The sequence below is a fragment of the Oncorhynchus gorbuscha genome, linkage group LG25, assembly GCF_021184085.1.
Source record: "Oncorhynchus gorbuscha isolate QuinsamMale2020 ecotype Even-year linkage group LG25, OgorEven_v1.0, whole genome shotgun sequence".
Classification (NCBI taxonomy): Eukaryota; Metazoa; Chordata; class Actinopteri; order Salmoniformes; family Salmonidae; genus Oncorhynchus; species Oncorhynchus gorbuscha.
In genome coordinates, this window is record NC_060197.1 from 38,796,858 (window position 1) to 38,812,794 (window position 15,937).

A 15,937-nucleotide genomic window follows, 5' to 3' on the forward strand; every position below is an offset into this window, starting at 1 on the left:
GCAGAGGGAAACGAACAGAATGGGGAGCACAGGGACAAGACATGATAATAAATGACAAACATGACACTACAGTTTTTCATGAAGTTCTCTACCTCAGGCGAGCAATACCTCGAGACCTCCTTAATATTAGACATCGTGCACCTGCTGTTCTGTCCTGCCGCTGCACGGACAACCCAGCCATCTGAATATTATCCGTGTCGTCATTCAGCCATGACTAGGTGAACCATAACATATTACAGTTTTCAATGTCCCGTTGGTAGGATAGTCTCAAGCTGAGATTTTCCAGTGATTGCATGTTGGCCAATAGAACGAATGGTCGAGACGGGTTACACACTCGCCGATAAATTTTTACAAGGCACCCCAATCTCCACCCCCTGTATTTCTGTCTTTTCTACACGCGAATGATAAGTATTTGGACCTGGTCTCGGAGAACCTTTGCGTCAGACTCATTAAAGAAAAAAATCTTTGTCCAGTTCAAGGTGAATAATCGCTGTTCTGATATCCAGAAGCTCTTTTCGGTCATAAGAGACGGTATCAGCAACATTATGTACAAAATAAGTTACAAACAACGGGAAAAAACACACAAAGTAGCAGAGTTGGTTAGGAGCCCATAAAATGGCAGCCATCCCCTCCAGCGCCACATTTTACCAGAGGTAAAACAATGTGGAGTACTGATCGTCTTTCAGGGGCTGTTCCTTATTATAATCCGGAAGGTTCGAGTCCTGAATGCTGATAGGCTGAAAGCTGTGGTATACCACAAGTATGACCAACAATGTATCTTTACTGTAGTAATTATATTGGTAACGAGTTTACAATAGCAATAAGGCAATATACCACAGCTAAGGAATGTTCATATGCACGACGCAACGCGGAGTGCCTGGACACAGCACTTAGCTGTGGTGTATTGGCCATATATCACAAACCCCCGAGGTGCCTTATAAATCTTTTGTCATACCCGTGGTATACGGTCTGATATACCAGCCAATCAGCATTCAGGGCTCGAACCACCCAGTTTATAATGATTACTTAATTATGAGCAGAGTGCACAGTAGTGTACCTGCAGTAAAGTTTCGGCCGACGGCCTCTTCCTAGGGTTCTTGATGAGGGACATCTTCACAAAGCTCTGGAACCCTGCAGACCTTCAGGGAGGGTGACAGAGATGAGACAGCAGAAACACATACCCATCCTGGAGAATATGGATGCTGCATTCAAAGAACAGTCTAGTGTCAGGAGGAGTACAGGTATGTCACAGATGCTGCATTCTGCGTTATTATTATGGGAATACGGTGTGATCATATTCATCTCACCACTTGGTCTTGTCCTTGAGCCTGGGAGGCTGGAAGCTGCTTTTTGACATCAACATCAAGGCTCTGGAACACAGTTTTAATAGTTTGAAATGTCAACACCGTGGAAAACCTAGCCTGGTTGTAGAGATCTGTTTATTATGTGCTTAAGCCAACTCCTTTGTCATTCGTTGACATGTTTGGCATAACAACGAGCACTACAGAGGGGGATTGTCTGTAGCACAAATACATGTGCTACCAAAGTGTGGGCGATAGTTTTGAGTCACACACCAAACTATTATACCATATTGAGGTATGTGGATAACCCACAAAAATGCAACATAACACAAATATCTATCTTCATCTGTCTCTCTTTTATCCAACTTTTCAATGCAATTATGGTGGATCTAAAGGAATGAAGGAAAAGGGGATAGAATGGAAACTACTTATAGTTGAGGTTAAGGCTAGAGTCCAGAGGGGACTGGTATGGAGCCAAGTCTGTGTCCCTGTCTCTTCCTGGATATCTGGATTTGTTTTTGCCTATCTGTGCCTCTGTCTCTGTTTGTGTCTGTGCCTCTGTCTCTGTTTGTGTCTGTGCCTCTGTCTCTTTTTGTGTCTGTGCCTCTGTCTCTGTTTGTGTCTGTGCCTTTGTCTCTGTTTGTGTCTGTGCCTCTGTCTCTTTTTGTGTCTGTGCCTCTGTCTCTGTCTGTGCCTCTGTCTCTGTTTGTGTCTGTGCCTCTGTCTCTGTTTGTGTCTGTGCCTCTATCTCTGTTTGTGTCTGTGCCTCTATCTCTGTTTGTGTCTGTGCCTCTGTCTCTTTTTGTGTCTGTGCTCTGTCTCTGTTTGTGTCTGTGCCTCTGTCTCTGTTTGTGTCTGTGCCTCTGTCTCTGTCTCTGTTTGTGTCTGTGCCTCTCTCTGTCTCTGTCTCTGTTTGTTGTGTCTGTGTTTGTGTCTGTGCCTCTGTCTCTGTTTGTGTCTGTCTGTCTCTGTTTGTGTCTGTGCCTCTCTCTGTTTGTGTCTCTGTCTCTGTTTGTGTCTGTGCCTCTGTCTCTGTTTGTGTCTGTGCCTCCGCCTGTCTCTGTTTGTGTCTGTGCCTCTGTCTGTGCTCTGTTTGCGTCTGTGCCTCTGTCTCTGTTTGTGTCTGTGCCTCTGTCTCTGTTTGTGTCTGTGCTCTCTGTCTCTGTTTGTGTCTGTGTCTCTGTCTCTGTCTCTGTCTCTGTCTCTGTTTGTGTCTCTGTCTCTGTCTCTGTTTGTGTCTGTGCCTCTGTCTCTGTTTGTGTCTGTGCTTGTGTCTCTCTATCTCTGTTTGTGTCTGTGCCTCTGTCTCTGTTTGTGTCTGTGCCTCTGTCTCTGTTTGTGTCTGTGCCTCTGTCTCTGTTTGTGTCTGTGCCTCTGTCTCTGTTTGTGTCTGTGCCTCTGTCTCTGTTTGTGTCTGTGCCTCTGTCTCTGTTTGTGTCTGTGCCTCTGTCTCTGTTTGTGTCTGTGCCTCTGTCTCTGTTTGTGTCTGTGCCTCTGTCTCTGTCTCTGTTTGTGTCTGTGCCTCTGTCTCTGTTTGTGTCTGTGCCTCTGTTTCTGTTTGTGTCTGTGCCTCTGTCTCTGTTTGTGCCTCGGTCTCTGTTTGTGTCTGTGCCTCTGTTTCTGTCTGTGCCTCTGTCTCTGTCTGTGTCTCCGTCTGTGCCTGTGTTGGTGTCTGTGCCTGTGTCTCACCTCATAGGGTGGAGGTCAAACATTGGAGGCTGGAGCTCTGCCAGCTCGATGGCCGTGATGCCTACCGCCCAGATGTCACACAGATGGTTATACCCACCCTTCTTCTCCACTGCTGCCACCTCCGGTGCCATCCTGGCACGGGTACATAAATACCAGTCAGATGAAATTAATATTATAATGGTTAGAATGCATTGTAAGACTTGTCATGTAAATAAAATATTATAATTTCATAATGATCCTGAAAGTTGTTCTGTTAGAAGACACATGTACGACTATGACCAAACCAATCAGTGTCTACGTACAGCACCGACCAATCAGTATCTACGTAAAGCAGACCAATCAGTGTCTATGTAAAGTAGACCAATCAGGGTCTGCATTAAGCACCGACCAATCAGTCTACGTAAAGCAGACCAATCAGTGTCAACATAAAGCAGACCAATCGGGGTCTGCATAAACAACCGACCATTCAGTGTCTGCATGAAGAAGCTAATTGATACGGTGAAAGTAAGGATGAAGTATATACGTTTCAATGAGAGTCATAATGTTGAAGGTCGTGGTTTGAGTTCGGTTATCTTACCAGTATGGAGTTCCTATAAAAGACTTCCTCTTGGCTACAGAAGCACTGATCTCTGCAGCAACTCCGAAATCGGCTGCAGGAAAACAGAGACAGAGAGTCAGAGACAGTCTAGTCGCCGAGGGAGACTGAATCTAGAATCCAATATGTCTTACGCGTGGCATGTTTTTAGCACGCTAGTTAACCTCAAAGTTATTGCAGACTGTGTGTGTGTGTGTGTGTGTGTGTGTGTGTGTGTGTGTGTGTGTGTGTGTGTGTGTGTGTGTGTGTGTGTGTGTGTGTGTGTGTGTGTGTGTGTGTGTGTGTGTGTGTGTGTGTGTGTGTGTGTGTGTGTGTGTGTGTGTGTGCGTGTGTGTGTGCGTGTGTGTGTGTGATGGATGGATGGTATAGAATAGATGTTCACTGACCCAATTTGATGTCTCCTCGTTCTGTGATGAGGATATTTGCTCCCTATGGACAGATGGACACACACACACACAAGTGCACATACACACAAACACACAGACAAGCTCACAAAGATATAAACACAGAAGATTCACAGATTGACAACAATAACATACAGCTATGTCAAATTGATACCTTTATGTCCCTATGCATTTTACTTGTCTCATGCAGGTGGTACAAGCCCTGTCGAAAAACAAAAACACAGAATCAGTTTGACAAATCTCTCAACCTCATCATTAGTTCACCCCACAAGCAGAGATCGGCAAAAATGATAAAATACAATTCCAAAAAATCCTAAACACCAATGTATCAAAATAAAATACAAAATACTTTTGCAAAATATTGTATTGAATTAGAATACATAGAAACAGACCCTATATCATTTTATTTCAGGAGTGTTGAAAATTATTTAGAAAATACAAAATACTCTCTAAAGTATCTTGTTACAAAATACATCGGATTGTAGTTCAGGCCACTGAAATACAAATGACAAAATACTCAAAAGTATTGAAATACTCATTTCAAATACAAGTAACAGAAATTCTGCCCATCTCTGCCTACAAGCCTATTGGAGCCAGTCACAACACAACAGTGAACAACCAACAGGGCCGGCTCCAGGCAAAAGCAACATAAACAGTCGCTTAGGGCCCCCAGCCCATTAGCCCCCCCCCTCCAAAACAAGTCCATATATTTTGGAGGGAACTCAGTCTGGGTCTCAACTTACTGTTGAGAGTTAGAATAGTAGAATACACAAGGTGTACATTTGAAATGTGGTTTTCCATCAGAAGTTTTTATCTTGTTTTGTCAGTCAATGACAGTCACTCGATTAGCCATGTCAGCTAACAATTTTATATTGGTAAGTTAGTCTAACCAGTTATCTAAATGTGTATTAATCATGGCCGAATGCCGACCTGGCAATCTCCCCAAAAGGCTAGAGCCGGCCCTGGCAACAAACAAACTGATGACATGAATAAGGGAGGTAATGTTATGTTGCTGTGCTGTGTGTGGTGCCACGAAACTTGATGCTCCGCTTTCCTGTGGTGAGAAAGACATGCGATTATATTGTGACTGTATCCCCCCCAGTTAGGAAAGTGAGAAAGCTCATATGTTATATGACTGACTAACCTGGAGGGTTTCTCTGCAGATGTAGGCTATCTGCTTCTCCTTGAACGGCCCAGTCACTGTGGAAAGACCGGTAGAGACCTGAGATTAATGGCACATACAAGGGAGGGTGGAAAAATAGTTTTAGCTGTGCGTACCGTGGTAAATGTCTTGTAACGACCCCCCTCCACAGTACTCCATGCAAATCCATAATTTAGTGTTCCTGCAAAAATGATAGATACATTTTTATTATCAGTCTTTTGTCAATGCCTTCTGTTTCGTTGGCTTTCCAGACTAAAAAAGGGTATTTACATCTGAATATTTAGACAGTTTTCTGAGAACTTGGCTGTAGGGAAGTTTTACTATCCAAACATATCACATTATTATCTGCCCTTGAAATGTTACAGAGGTAACAACACTCAGACGCTCCAAGAGGACCAAACTAAAAAAGGAGAAAATCTTGAGCGAAATCATTTCAAAGTCAGTGACAGAGTGTGTGTGTGTGTGTGTGTGTGTGTGTGTGTGTGTGTGTGTGTGTGTGTGTGTGTGTGTGTGTGTGTGTGTGTGTGTGTGTGTGTGTGTGTGTGTGTGTGTGTGTGTGTGTGTGTGTGTGTGTGTGTGTGTGTGTGTGTGTGTGTGTGTGTGTGTGTGTGTGTGTGTGTGTGTGCGTGCATATGTTTCTCCCTATGTGTTTGTTAGTGATCTCTATCAGCAATAGAGCTTTTTTTGTGTGTGTCAACGTTATTTGGAGCACGACATTATCTGTGGTGTGGGAGAGAGTGTTGCATTCTATGTCATAGTAGTGGGTGTTTGAGATAAGAGTGGAATTCGACACATCCAAGAACACTCAGAATCCAAGGAATTCCATGGATGGACGTGGACCATCATAAAGTGTAAAATCAGACAAGCTTAAACAATGTACCTGTGATAGCTGCCGAAATAGGCCACAATGTTCTTGTGCTTACATTCCTTCATCATAGTGATCTCCTGCTGGATGGATGTGATATCACCTGAACAGAGAGCATGCAGGTCACATGTCCTGACATCTCAACACTAATATTAATATAAGTACTAGAACTACTACTACTACTGCTACTACTGCTGCAGCTACTACCATTACTACTTCTGCTGCTACTACTACTACTGCTGCTACTACTACTATTGCTACTACTACTGCTACTACTATTGCTGCTACTACTATTGCTGCTACTACTACTGCTGCTGTTACTATTACTACTGCTGCTACTGTAACAGTATAACTTTAGACCGTCCCCTCGCCCATACCTGGGCACGAACCAGGGACCCTCTGCACACATCAACAACAGTCACCCATGAAGCATTGTTACCCATCGCTCCACAAAAGCCGCGGCCCTTGCAGAGCAAGGGGAACCACTACTTCAAGGTCTCAGAGCAAGTGACGTCACCGATTGAAACGCTATTTAGCACACACACAGCCGCTAACTAGCTAGCCGTTTCACATCCGTTACACTACTACTACTGCTGCTACTACTATTGCTGCTGCTACTACTGCTGATGCTACTACATTTACTGCTACTACTGCAGCTACTACTACTACTGCTGCTACTACTATTAGTGCTGCTACTACTACTGCTACTACTACTACTATTACTCCTACTGCTGCTGCTACTACTGCTGCCTGTACTACCACTACTACTACTACTGCTGCTGCTGCTACTACTACTGCTTCTACTACTACTATTGCTGCTGCTGCTACTACTACTACTGCTGCTACTACTACAATTTTTGCTGCTGCTACTACTACTACTACTACTGCTACTATTTCTACTTCTACTATACTGCTTACTATTTCTACTTCTACTTTTTCATTATATTTCATTATATCACAACGATTTGTCTTATCTTAGCAATTTCTTCTCAGCTAATCTTATCAAAGATAATTGCGTAATTATCGATAACGTAGTCTAACTGATTAGCTGCACTGGAGAAACTATTTCACTCAACTGACTACTTGATTACTAGTGTTAGCTAGCTACATAGCTGTCTTTGCTGTCTTCGTATCATCTATCCAAGATAATTGTGTTGTTTAGGTTTAGAGTGTGTAGTCTTAGAGTGATTATCTTAATTTACCGAGGTTAGCTAGCCAGCTATTTGTTGTCCTAACGTAGGTGACTCTGCTAGCTAGCCAACAGCTACTGCTGCTACTGCTGCTATAGAACTCAACTAGTAACTAGGTGTATCACATTTTCACTTCATTTCATTACAGTACAACGGTTTGATTTGTTTACAAAGAGCTTAAGCTACATGTACTTTGTATCAAAATAATTGTGTAGTCTAGAGCGAGGTTCGCTAAATCTATGCAACGAAATGACCCAACACTACAGGTCTGACAACACTGAGCTGTTCACTCAACGGAACGACTTGATTAGTGTAGTGTCAACAACGATGCCAGCTGGCCTACTTCAGCAGTACTGTATCATTTTAATCATTTTAGTCAATAAGTTTTGCTACGAGCTTACTTTTGATGGCTGCCATTCTGAACTTCGAGACCTGAGTCCACTTGATAATGTTAGCTGTGAGTGATTAACTATGTGTGAACCCTTTCCTGTGCACAGACCATACAAACGACCGCATGGCAGGCCACAGAATGCCATATATTAGCCTCTGGAACTGCAGCAGGAACAAGGCAGAGTTCATCTCAGCCTATGCCTCCTCCAGTCCCGACTTCTTGGCACTGACGGAAACTTGGAACACCACAGACAACACTGCTACTCCTACTGCTCTCTCTTCGTCCGCCCACGTGTTCTCGCACACCCCGATTCTGGTCAGCGGGGTGGTGGCACCGGATCCTATCTCTCCCAAGTGGTCATTCTCTCTTTCTCCCCTTACCCATCTGTCTATCGCCTCCTTTGAATTCCATGCTATCACAGTTACCAGCCCTTAAGCTTAACATCCTTATCATTTATCGCCCTCCAGGTTCCTCGGAGAGTTCATCAATGAGCTTGATGCCTTGATAACTCCTTTCCTGAGGACGGCTCACCTCTCACAGTTCTGGGCGACTTTAACCTCCCCACGTCTACCTTTGACTCTTTCCTCTCTTTTCTTAATGCATTTTTGACCTCACCCTCTTCTGTTTGGCAGGCAATACCTGGGCATTCATCCAAACCTCATTGCAACCCCCTCCAGTCTCCGACCACTCTTGTATGATAACACCTCCCAATGCCCCTATGATGGTATCGTTCCTGGTTTTCTTCCATCCTATCATCTCTTCCCTCCGCTCAAACCTTCTCCCACCTATCTCCTGATTCTGCCTCCTCAACCCTCCTCTCCTCCCTCTCTGCATCCCTTGACTCTCTATGTCCCCTATCCTCCAGGCCGGCTCGGTTGTCCGTTGATGACAATTGCGAGCTCACAGAACAGGTTGGGCAGCCGGAAATGGAGAAAACTCCCTCCCTGGGACCTGGCATCCTTCTGTTCTACATTTTCCTCCTCTGTCTCTGCTGCTGAAACTTTCTACCACGCTAAATTCAATCTGCCTCTAAATTAGGATTTGTCACCTTCATGCCCTCCTGAATACAACAGGATGACTTCGTCAACCATTTTGAAAAGAAGGTCGACGACATCCGATCCTCGTTTGCTAAGTCAAACGACACCGCTTTCTGCTCACACTGCCCTACCCTGTGCTCTGACCTCTTTCTCCCTCTCTCTCCAGATGAAATCTCGCGTCTTGTGACGGCGCCGCCCAACAACCTGCCCGCTTGACCCTATCCAGGTAGACCATTTCCGGAGAACTTCTCCCTTTCATTCATAACTCAGGTTGGCCAGTCCCTTCCGTCTTCAAGAGACACCTTTGCATTTAAAAAACCAGGTAGGTCAACAATTGAGACCAGTATCCCTTTTTTTAAAACCAGGTAGGCCAGCTTGAGAACACCTTTTGATTTAACCAGGTTTCAGGCCAGTTGTATCACGGAGAACACTCTTTCCTTTAACCAGGTAGGCTGCAGATGGGAACACAGATCCTTTCCACCCTTAACCAGGTAGGCAGTCTGGCGAACACGCTTGGATTGAACGTTACCTGACAGGTCGCTTGGCGTGGCGAGAATCTGTCTCCTCACCAGGTAGGTGTCCAGGGCTGTTCTTGGAACACCTTTATTTAACCAGGTAGGCCAGTCATAAACACCTTTATTTAACCAGGTAATCTTCTCCTTTGATGAACACCTTTGCATTTAACCAGTGTAGGCACCAGATGGGAACACCTTTCTTCCTAACCAGGTAGGCCAGGTTGACAACACCATTGTGTTTAACCAGGTAGGCCAGAACCTTGGCGAACACCTTTTCTCAACTAACCAGGTAGGCCCGTTCCAGGTTCATGCTCTACAACATCCGAACACCTCGACCCTGCCTCACACAGGAAGGCGCAGGTCCTAATCCAGGCACTTGTCATCTCCCGTTGGATTACTAACCAGGTAGGCCAGTGTGCCATTAACACCTTTAACCCACCAGGTAGGCCAGTCTGGTGAACACCTTTATTTAACCAGGTAGGCTTCAGTTGAGAACACCTTTATTTAACCAGGTGGCCTAGGATGGAGAACACCTTTATTTAACCAGGTAGGCCAGTTGAGGAACACCTTTATTTAAAACCAGGTAGGCCAGATGGTGGAACACTCTTTATTTAACCAGGTAGGCCACCACCTTGGAGACACCTGAAACCCCACCTTTTATTTAACCAGGAATACCAGGATAGGTTAAGAACACCTTTATTTTAACCAGGTAGGACTGTCCCACTGATGGGAACACCTTTATTTAACCAAATGACTTAAATGTATGTAAATGTACTTTTACTGATACTACTACTGATACTAGTACTAGAACTATACTACTACTACTGATACTAGTACTATAACTACTACAACTACTGCTGCTACTGCTGCTAATACTAGTAATAGTTGTATCACTGTATCACACACAATATATTGTTTACAAAGAGTTAAGAATGTACTACACAAAATATGCATGAAGGCTAAACATGCAAGAAATGACCCATAATACAGGTCTGACAACACTGAGCTGTTCACTTACCAGGATCCAGTTTGACTATTTTGATGGCTGCCATTGCTGAACTCCTGATGTTTCGAGCCTGAGGGAAAGGATAAAGTTAGCTGTGAGTGATTACTAGTGTGAACTTTCCTGTGAACAGGCTACAGAATGCCATATATTAGTCAGCAGCAGGACATAGGCCTACAGCACTAGATTCCATTAGAGTGGAACAAAACCAACATTAATCAATGTTTCCTTATGTCTATTGCATCAACTTGCTGATGACTTCTTGCAATTGCTCTATTTACAATAGTCTATTATCTTTTTCTTAATGCATTTTCATCTCTGTTTGGAGGTCCTGGGCATTCATCCAAGACTCAAACCCCCTAGTCAGCCATCTTGATGATAAATGTCCCAATATGAGTTAGTTCCTGGTTTTCTGTCCCGGCTGGTCACCTGCTATCTCTGACATTCAGCATAACCTTGTATTGATGCAACAGCAGGAGACAGGTTGTGTTGGACGGTGAGAGGCCTGTTGGTGAGAGGCCTGTCTGTTCTACACAGTCCCAGGATGCATCTGAAATAGCACCCTCAATCAAATTGGATTTGTCACATGCGCCGAATACAACAGGTATAGACTTCACATTTAAATGCTTACTTACGAGCCCTTTCCCAACAATGCAGCGTTAAAAAGTAAGTAAACATTAGCAAAAATAAATAAATAAAGGAAATAGTAACATTTTTTTTCTTCACATTTATTTAACCAGGTAGGCCAGATGGGAACACCTTTATTTAACCAGGTAGGCCAGTTGAGAACACCTTTATTTAACCAGGTAGGCCAGATGGGAACACCTTTATTTAACCAGGTAGGCCAGTTGAGAACACCTTTATTTAACCAGGTAGGCCAGATGGGAACACCTTTATTTAACCAGGTAGGCCAGTTGAGAACACCTTTATTTAACCAGGTAGGCCAGATGGGAACACCTTTATTTAACCAGGTAGGCCAGTTGAGAACACCTTTATTTAACCAGGTAGGCCAGTTGAGAACACCTTTATTTAACCAGGTAGGCCAGTTGAGAACACCTTTATTTAACCAGGTAGGCCAGATGGGAACACCTTTATTTAACCAGGTAGGCCAGTTGAGAACACCTTTATTTAACCAGGTAGGCCAGTTGAGAACACCTTTATTTAACCAGGTAGGCCAGATGGGAACACCTTTATTTAACCAGGTAGGCCAGATGGGAACACCTTTATTTAACCAGGTAGGCCAGATGGGAACACCTTTATTTAACCAGGTAGGCCAGATGGGAACACCTTTATTTAACCAGGTAGGCCAGATGGGAACACCTTTATTTAACCAGGTAGGCCAGTTGAGAACACCTTTATTTAACCAGGTAGGCCAGATGGGAACACCTTTATTTAACCAGGTAGGCCAGTTGAGAACACCTTTATTTAACCAGGTAGGCCAGATGGGAACACCTTTATTTAACCAGGTAGGCCAGTTGAGAACACCTTTATTTAACCAGGTATGCCAGATTGGAACACCTTTATTTAACCAGGTAGGCCAGTTGAGAACAAGTTCTCAATTACAACTGCGACCTGGCCAAGATAAAGTAAAGCAGTGTGACACAAACAACAACATAGAGTTACACATGGAATAAACAAACATACAGTCAATAACACAATACAGTGTGTGCAAATGAGGTAAGATTAGGGGGTAAGGCAATAAATAGGCTGTAGTGGCGAAGAAATTACTATTCAGCAATTAAACACTGGAGTGAAATGTGCAGAAGATGAATGTGCAAGTTGAGATACTGGGGTGCAAAGGAGCAAAAAAACAAAAAAAAACAATATGGGGATGAGGTAGTTGGATTGGTTATTTACAGATGGGCTATGTACAGGTGCAGTGATCTGTGAGCTGCTCTGACAGCTGATGCTTAAAGTTATTGAGGGAGATATGAGTTTCCAGCTTCAGTGATTTTTGCAATTCGCTCCAGTCATTGGCAGCAGAGAACTGGAAGGAAAGGCGGCCAAAGGAGGAATAGGCTTTGAGGGTGACCAGTGAGATATACCTGCTGGAGTGGGTGCTACGGGTGGGTGCTGCTATTGTGACCAGTGACCTGAGATAAGGTGGGGCTTTACCAAGCAAAGACTTATAGATGACCTGGAGCCAGTGGGTTGGCGACGAATATGAAGCGAGGGCCAGCCAACGAGAGCATACAGGTCACAGTGGTATATGGAGCTTTGGTGATAAAACGGATGGCACTGTGATTGACTGCATCCAATTTGCTGAGTAGTTTTGGAGGCTATTTTATAAATGATATCGCCGAAGTCCAGGATAGGTAGGTAGTATAGTCAGTTTTACGAGGGTATGTTTGGCAGCATGAGTGAAGGATGCTTTGTTGCGAAATAGGAAGCCAATTCCAGATTTAATTTTGGATTGGAGATGCTTAATGTAAGTCTGGAAGGAGAGTTTACAGTCTAACCAGACACCTAGTTATTTATAATTGTCCACATATTCTAAGTCAGAACCGTCCAGAGTAGTGATGATGCTGGACGGGAGGGCAGGTGCGGGTCGCGATCGGTTAAAGAGCATGCATTTAGTTTAACTTGCATTTAAGAGCAGTTGGAGGCCACGGAAGGACAGTAGTATGGCATTGAAGCTCATCTGGAGGTTTTCTAACACAGTGTCCAAAGAAGGGCCAGAAGTATACAGAATGGTGTCGTCTGCATAGAGGTGGAACAGAGAATCTGTTGTGCTCGTGAGTGAGGACCCAAAAGCGGTTTAACAAATACAGAGTCCTTTAATGTCAAAACACAGGGAAGACATAGATCCTCTTCAGATGTATATAATGGCAAAATAGACAACCCGCAGAGAGGGCGACAAATTAATCATAAAGTCCTTCTGATATTTACAGAAGAGTCCCCTTCTTAGCAGCTGAGGAGAATAGCTGGGTTAGAGTCCCCTTCTAGCAGCAGAGAAGAATAGTTGGGTTAGAGTCCCCTTCTTAGCAGCAGAGGAGAATAGCTGGGTTAGCGGCGACAGACTGCTGGTCTCTCTGGGTAGGCGTGGGTCGTAGAGGACAGAGGTACCTGATCACACGTAGCATCAGATGAACAGGCAGATTCCGACAGGACACAAGGGTGAAGCAAACGAGACGATAGTTTGGTTCTAGCATGAGAAACTCAAACGAGAATCTGACAAAGACAGAAGCAGGAACAGAGAGAGAAATAGAGACCTAATCAGAGGGAAAAGGGAACAGGTGGGAAAAGGGTGAACGAGGTAGTTAAAGAAGATGAGGAACAGCTGGGGGAAGGAGAGGAAGAGAAGGTAACCTAATACAACCAGCAGAGGGAGACGAAGTGAAGAGAAAGAACAGGAACAAGACATAATATGACAATACATGACAGAATCACCAGCAGCAAGAGCGACATCATTGATGTATAGAGAAAAGATTAAATAACTATAAAGAGGCTACATACAAGGAGTTCCGGTACTGAGTCAATGTGCAGGGCTACAAGGTAATTGAGGTAATATGTACATGTAGGTGTCCATGTACATGTATAGTGTAAGTGTGTGTGTGTGGCGTCAATTTGCATGTGTGTACGTACAGTACATTTGGAAAGTATTCAGAGCTCTTGACTTTTTTCCCACATTTTATTACATTACAGCCTTATTCTAAAATTAACTCAATAAAATCTACACATATTACTGATTTTTATTTTTTTGCACATATACTAAAAATAAAAATCAGAAATACCGTAAGTACAGTAGTATTCAGACCCTTTGCAATGAGACTCGAAATTGAACTCAGGTGCATCCTGTCTCCATTGATCATCCTTGAGATGTTTCTACAACTTTATTGGAGTCCACCTGTGGTAATAAAATGATTTGGAAAGGCACACGCCTGTCTATATAAGTCCCACAGTTGACAGTGCATGTCAGAGCAAAAACCAAGCCACGAGGTCGAAGGAATTGTCTGTAGAGCTCCGAGACAGGATTGTGTCGACACAGTTCTGGGGAAGTGTACCAAAAGAATTCTGCAGCATTGAAGGTCCCCAAGAATACAGTGGCCTCCATCATTCTTAAATGGAAGAAGTTTGGAACCACCAAAACTCTTCCTAGAGCTGGCCGCCCGGCCAAAATGAGCAATTGGGGGAGAAGGGTCTTGGTCAGGGATGTGACCAAGAACCCGATGGTCACTCTGACAGAGCTCCAGAGTTCCTCTGTGGAGATGGGAGAACCTTCCAGAAGGACAACCTTCTCTGCAGCACTCCACCAATCAGGCCTTTATGGTAGAGTGGCCAATCGTAAGCCACTCCTCATCAAAAGGCACATAATAGCTTGGAGTTTGCAATAAGGCACATAAAGGACTCTCAGACCATGAGAAACTTTACTGATATTTCAGTTTTTTATTTATAATTTTGCAAAAATGTTCCCCAAAATGTTTTTGTTTTGTCATTATGGAGGTATTATGTGTAGATTGATAAGGGAGAAAAAATTATTTAATCCATTTTAGAATAAGGCTGTGACATAACAAAATGTGGAAAAAGTCAAGGGGTCTGAATACTTTCCAAAAGCACTGTATTTTGGATGTGTGATTATATGTAGTGTGTGTGCGTGTTTGTTTGTTAGTGTAGTGTTTGTGAGTGTGTGGGTAGAGTCCAGTGAGTGTGTGGGTAGAGTCCAGTGAGTGTGTGGGTAGAGTCCAGTGAGTGTGTGGGTAGAGTCCAGTGAGCGTGTGGGTATAGTCCAGTGAGTGTGTGGGTAGAGTCCAGTGAGCGTGTGGGTAGAGTCCAGTGAGCGTGTGGGTATAGTCCAGTGAGTGTGTGGGTAGAGTCCAGTGAGCGTGTGGGTAGAGTCCAGTGAGCGTGTGGGTAGAGTCCAGTGAGCGTGTGGGTAGAGTCCAGTAAATGTGTGGGTAGAGTCCAGTGAATGTGTGGGTAGAGTCCAGTGAGTGTGTGGGTAGAGTCCAGTGAACGTGTGGGTAGAGTCCAGTGAACGTGTGGGTAGAGTCCAGTGAGCGTGTGGGTAGAGTCCAGTGAGCGTGTGGTTAGAGTCCAGTGAACGTGTGGGTAGAATCCAGTGAATGTGTGGGTAGAGTCCAGTGAGTGTGTGGGTAGAGTCCAGTGAGCGTGTGGGTAGAGTCCAGTGAATGTGTGGGTAGAGTCCAGTGAGTGTGTGGGTAGAGTCCAGTGAGTGTGTGGGTAGAGTCCAGTGAGTGTGTGGGTAGAGTCCAGTGAGTGTGTGGGTAGAGTCCAGTGAGTGTGTGGGTAGAGTCCAGTGAGTGTGTGGGTAGAGTCCAGTGAGTGTGTGGGTAGAGTCCAGTGAGTGTGTGGGTAGAGTCCAGTGAGTGTGTGGGTAGAGTCCAGTGAGTGTGTGGGTAGAGTCCAGTGAGTGTGTGGGTAGAGTCCAGTGAGTGTGTGGGTAGAGTCCAGTGAGTGTGTGGGTAGAGTCCAGTGAGTGTGTGGGTAGAGTCCAGTGAGTGTGTAGAGTCCAGTGAGAGTCCAGTGAGTGTGTGGGTAGAGTCCAGTGAGTGTGTGGGTAGAGTCCAGTGAGTGTGTGGGTAGAGTCCAGTGAGTGTTGTATAGAGTCCAGTGAGTGTGTGGGTAGAGTCCAGTGAGTGTGTGGGTAGAGTCCAGTGAGTGTGTGGGTAGAGTCCAGTGAGTGTGTGGGTAGAGTCCAGTGAGTGTGTGGGTAGAGTCCAGTGAGTGTGTGGGTAGAGTCCAGTGAGTGTGTGGGTAGAGTCCAGTGAGTGTGTGGGTAGAGTCCAGTGAGTGTGTGGGTAGAGTCCAGTGAGTGTGTGGGTAG

The 15,937-nt window shown here is 44.5% G+C and overlaps 1 protein-coding gene across 3 annotated transcripts in view; it reads right to left on the minus strand.

Moving 5' to 3' along the window:
• The window catches only part of LOC124014036 (mitogen-activated protein kinase kinase kinase kinase 2-like), a 43,012-nt gene that overhangs the window by 22,102 nt on the left and 4,973 nt on the right, over nucleotides 1-15,937 (minus strand). For 2 of the 3 annotated variants that reach the window (XM_046328694.1, XM_046328693.1), the window contains exons 2-11: nucleotides 10,168-10,225; nucleotides 6,032-6,119; nucleotides 5,268-5,332; nucleotides 5,134-5,189; nucleotides 4,144-4,191; nucleotides 3,972-4,014; nucleotides 3,568-3,640; nucleotides 2,991-3,122; nucleotides 1,308-1,370; nucleotides 1,058-1,139 (exon numbers count right to left, since the gene is read on the minus strand). In XM_046328694.1, coding sequence (XP_046184650.1) covers nucleotides 1,058-1,139; nucleotides 1,308-1,370; nucleotides 2,991-3,122; nucleotides 3,568-3,640; nucleotides 3,972-4,014; nucleotides 4,144-4,191; nucleotides 5,134-5,189; nucleotides 5,268-5,332; nucleotides 6,032-6,119; nucleotides 10,168-10,225 — 708 coding nt within the window. The remainder of the gene's footprint in view (nucleotides 1-1,057; nucleotides 1,140-1,307; nucleotides 1,371-2,990; nucleotides 3,123-3,567; nucleotides 3,641-3,971; nucleotides 4,015-4,143; nucleotides 4,192-5,133; nucleotides 5,190-5,267; nucleotides 5,333-6,031; nucleotides 6,120-10,167; nucleotides 10,226-15,937) is intronic. The other variant, XM_046328696.1, reaches the window with a different exon arrangement.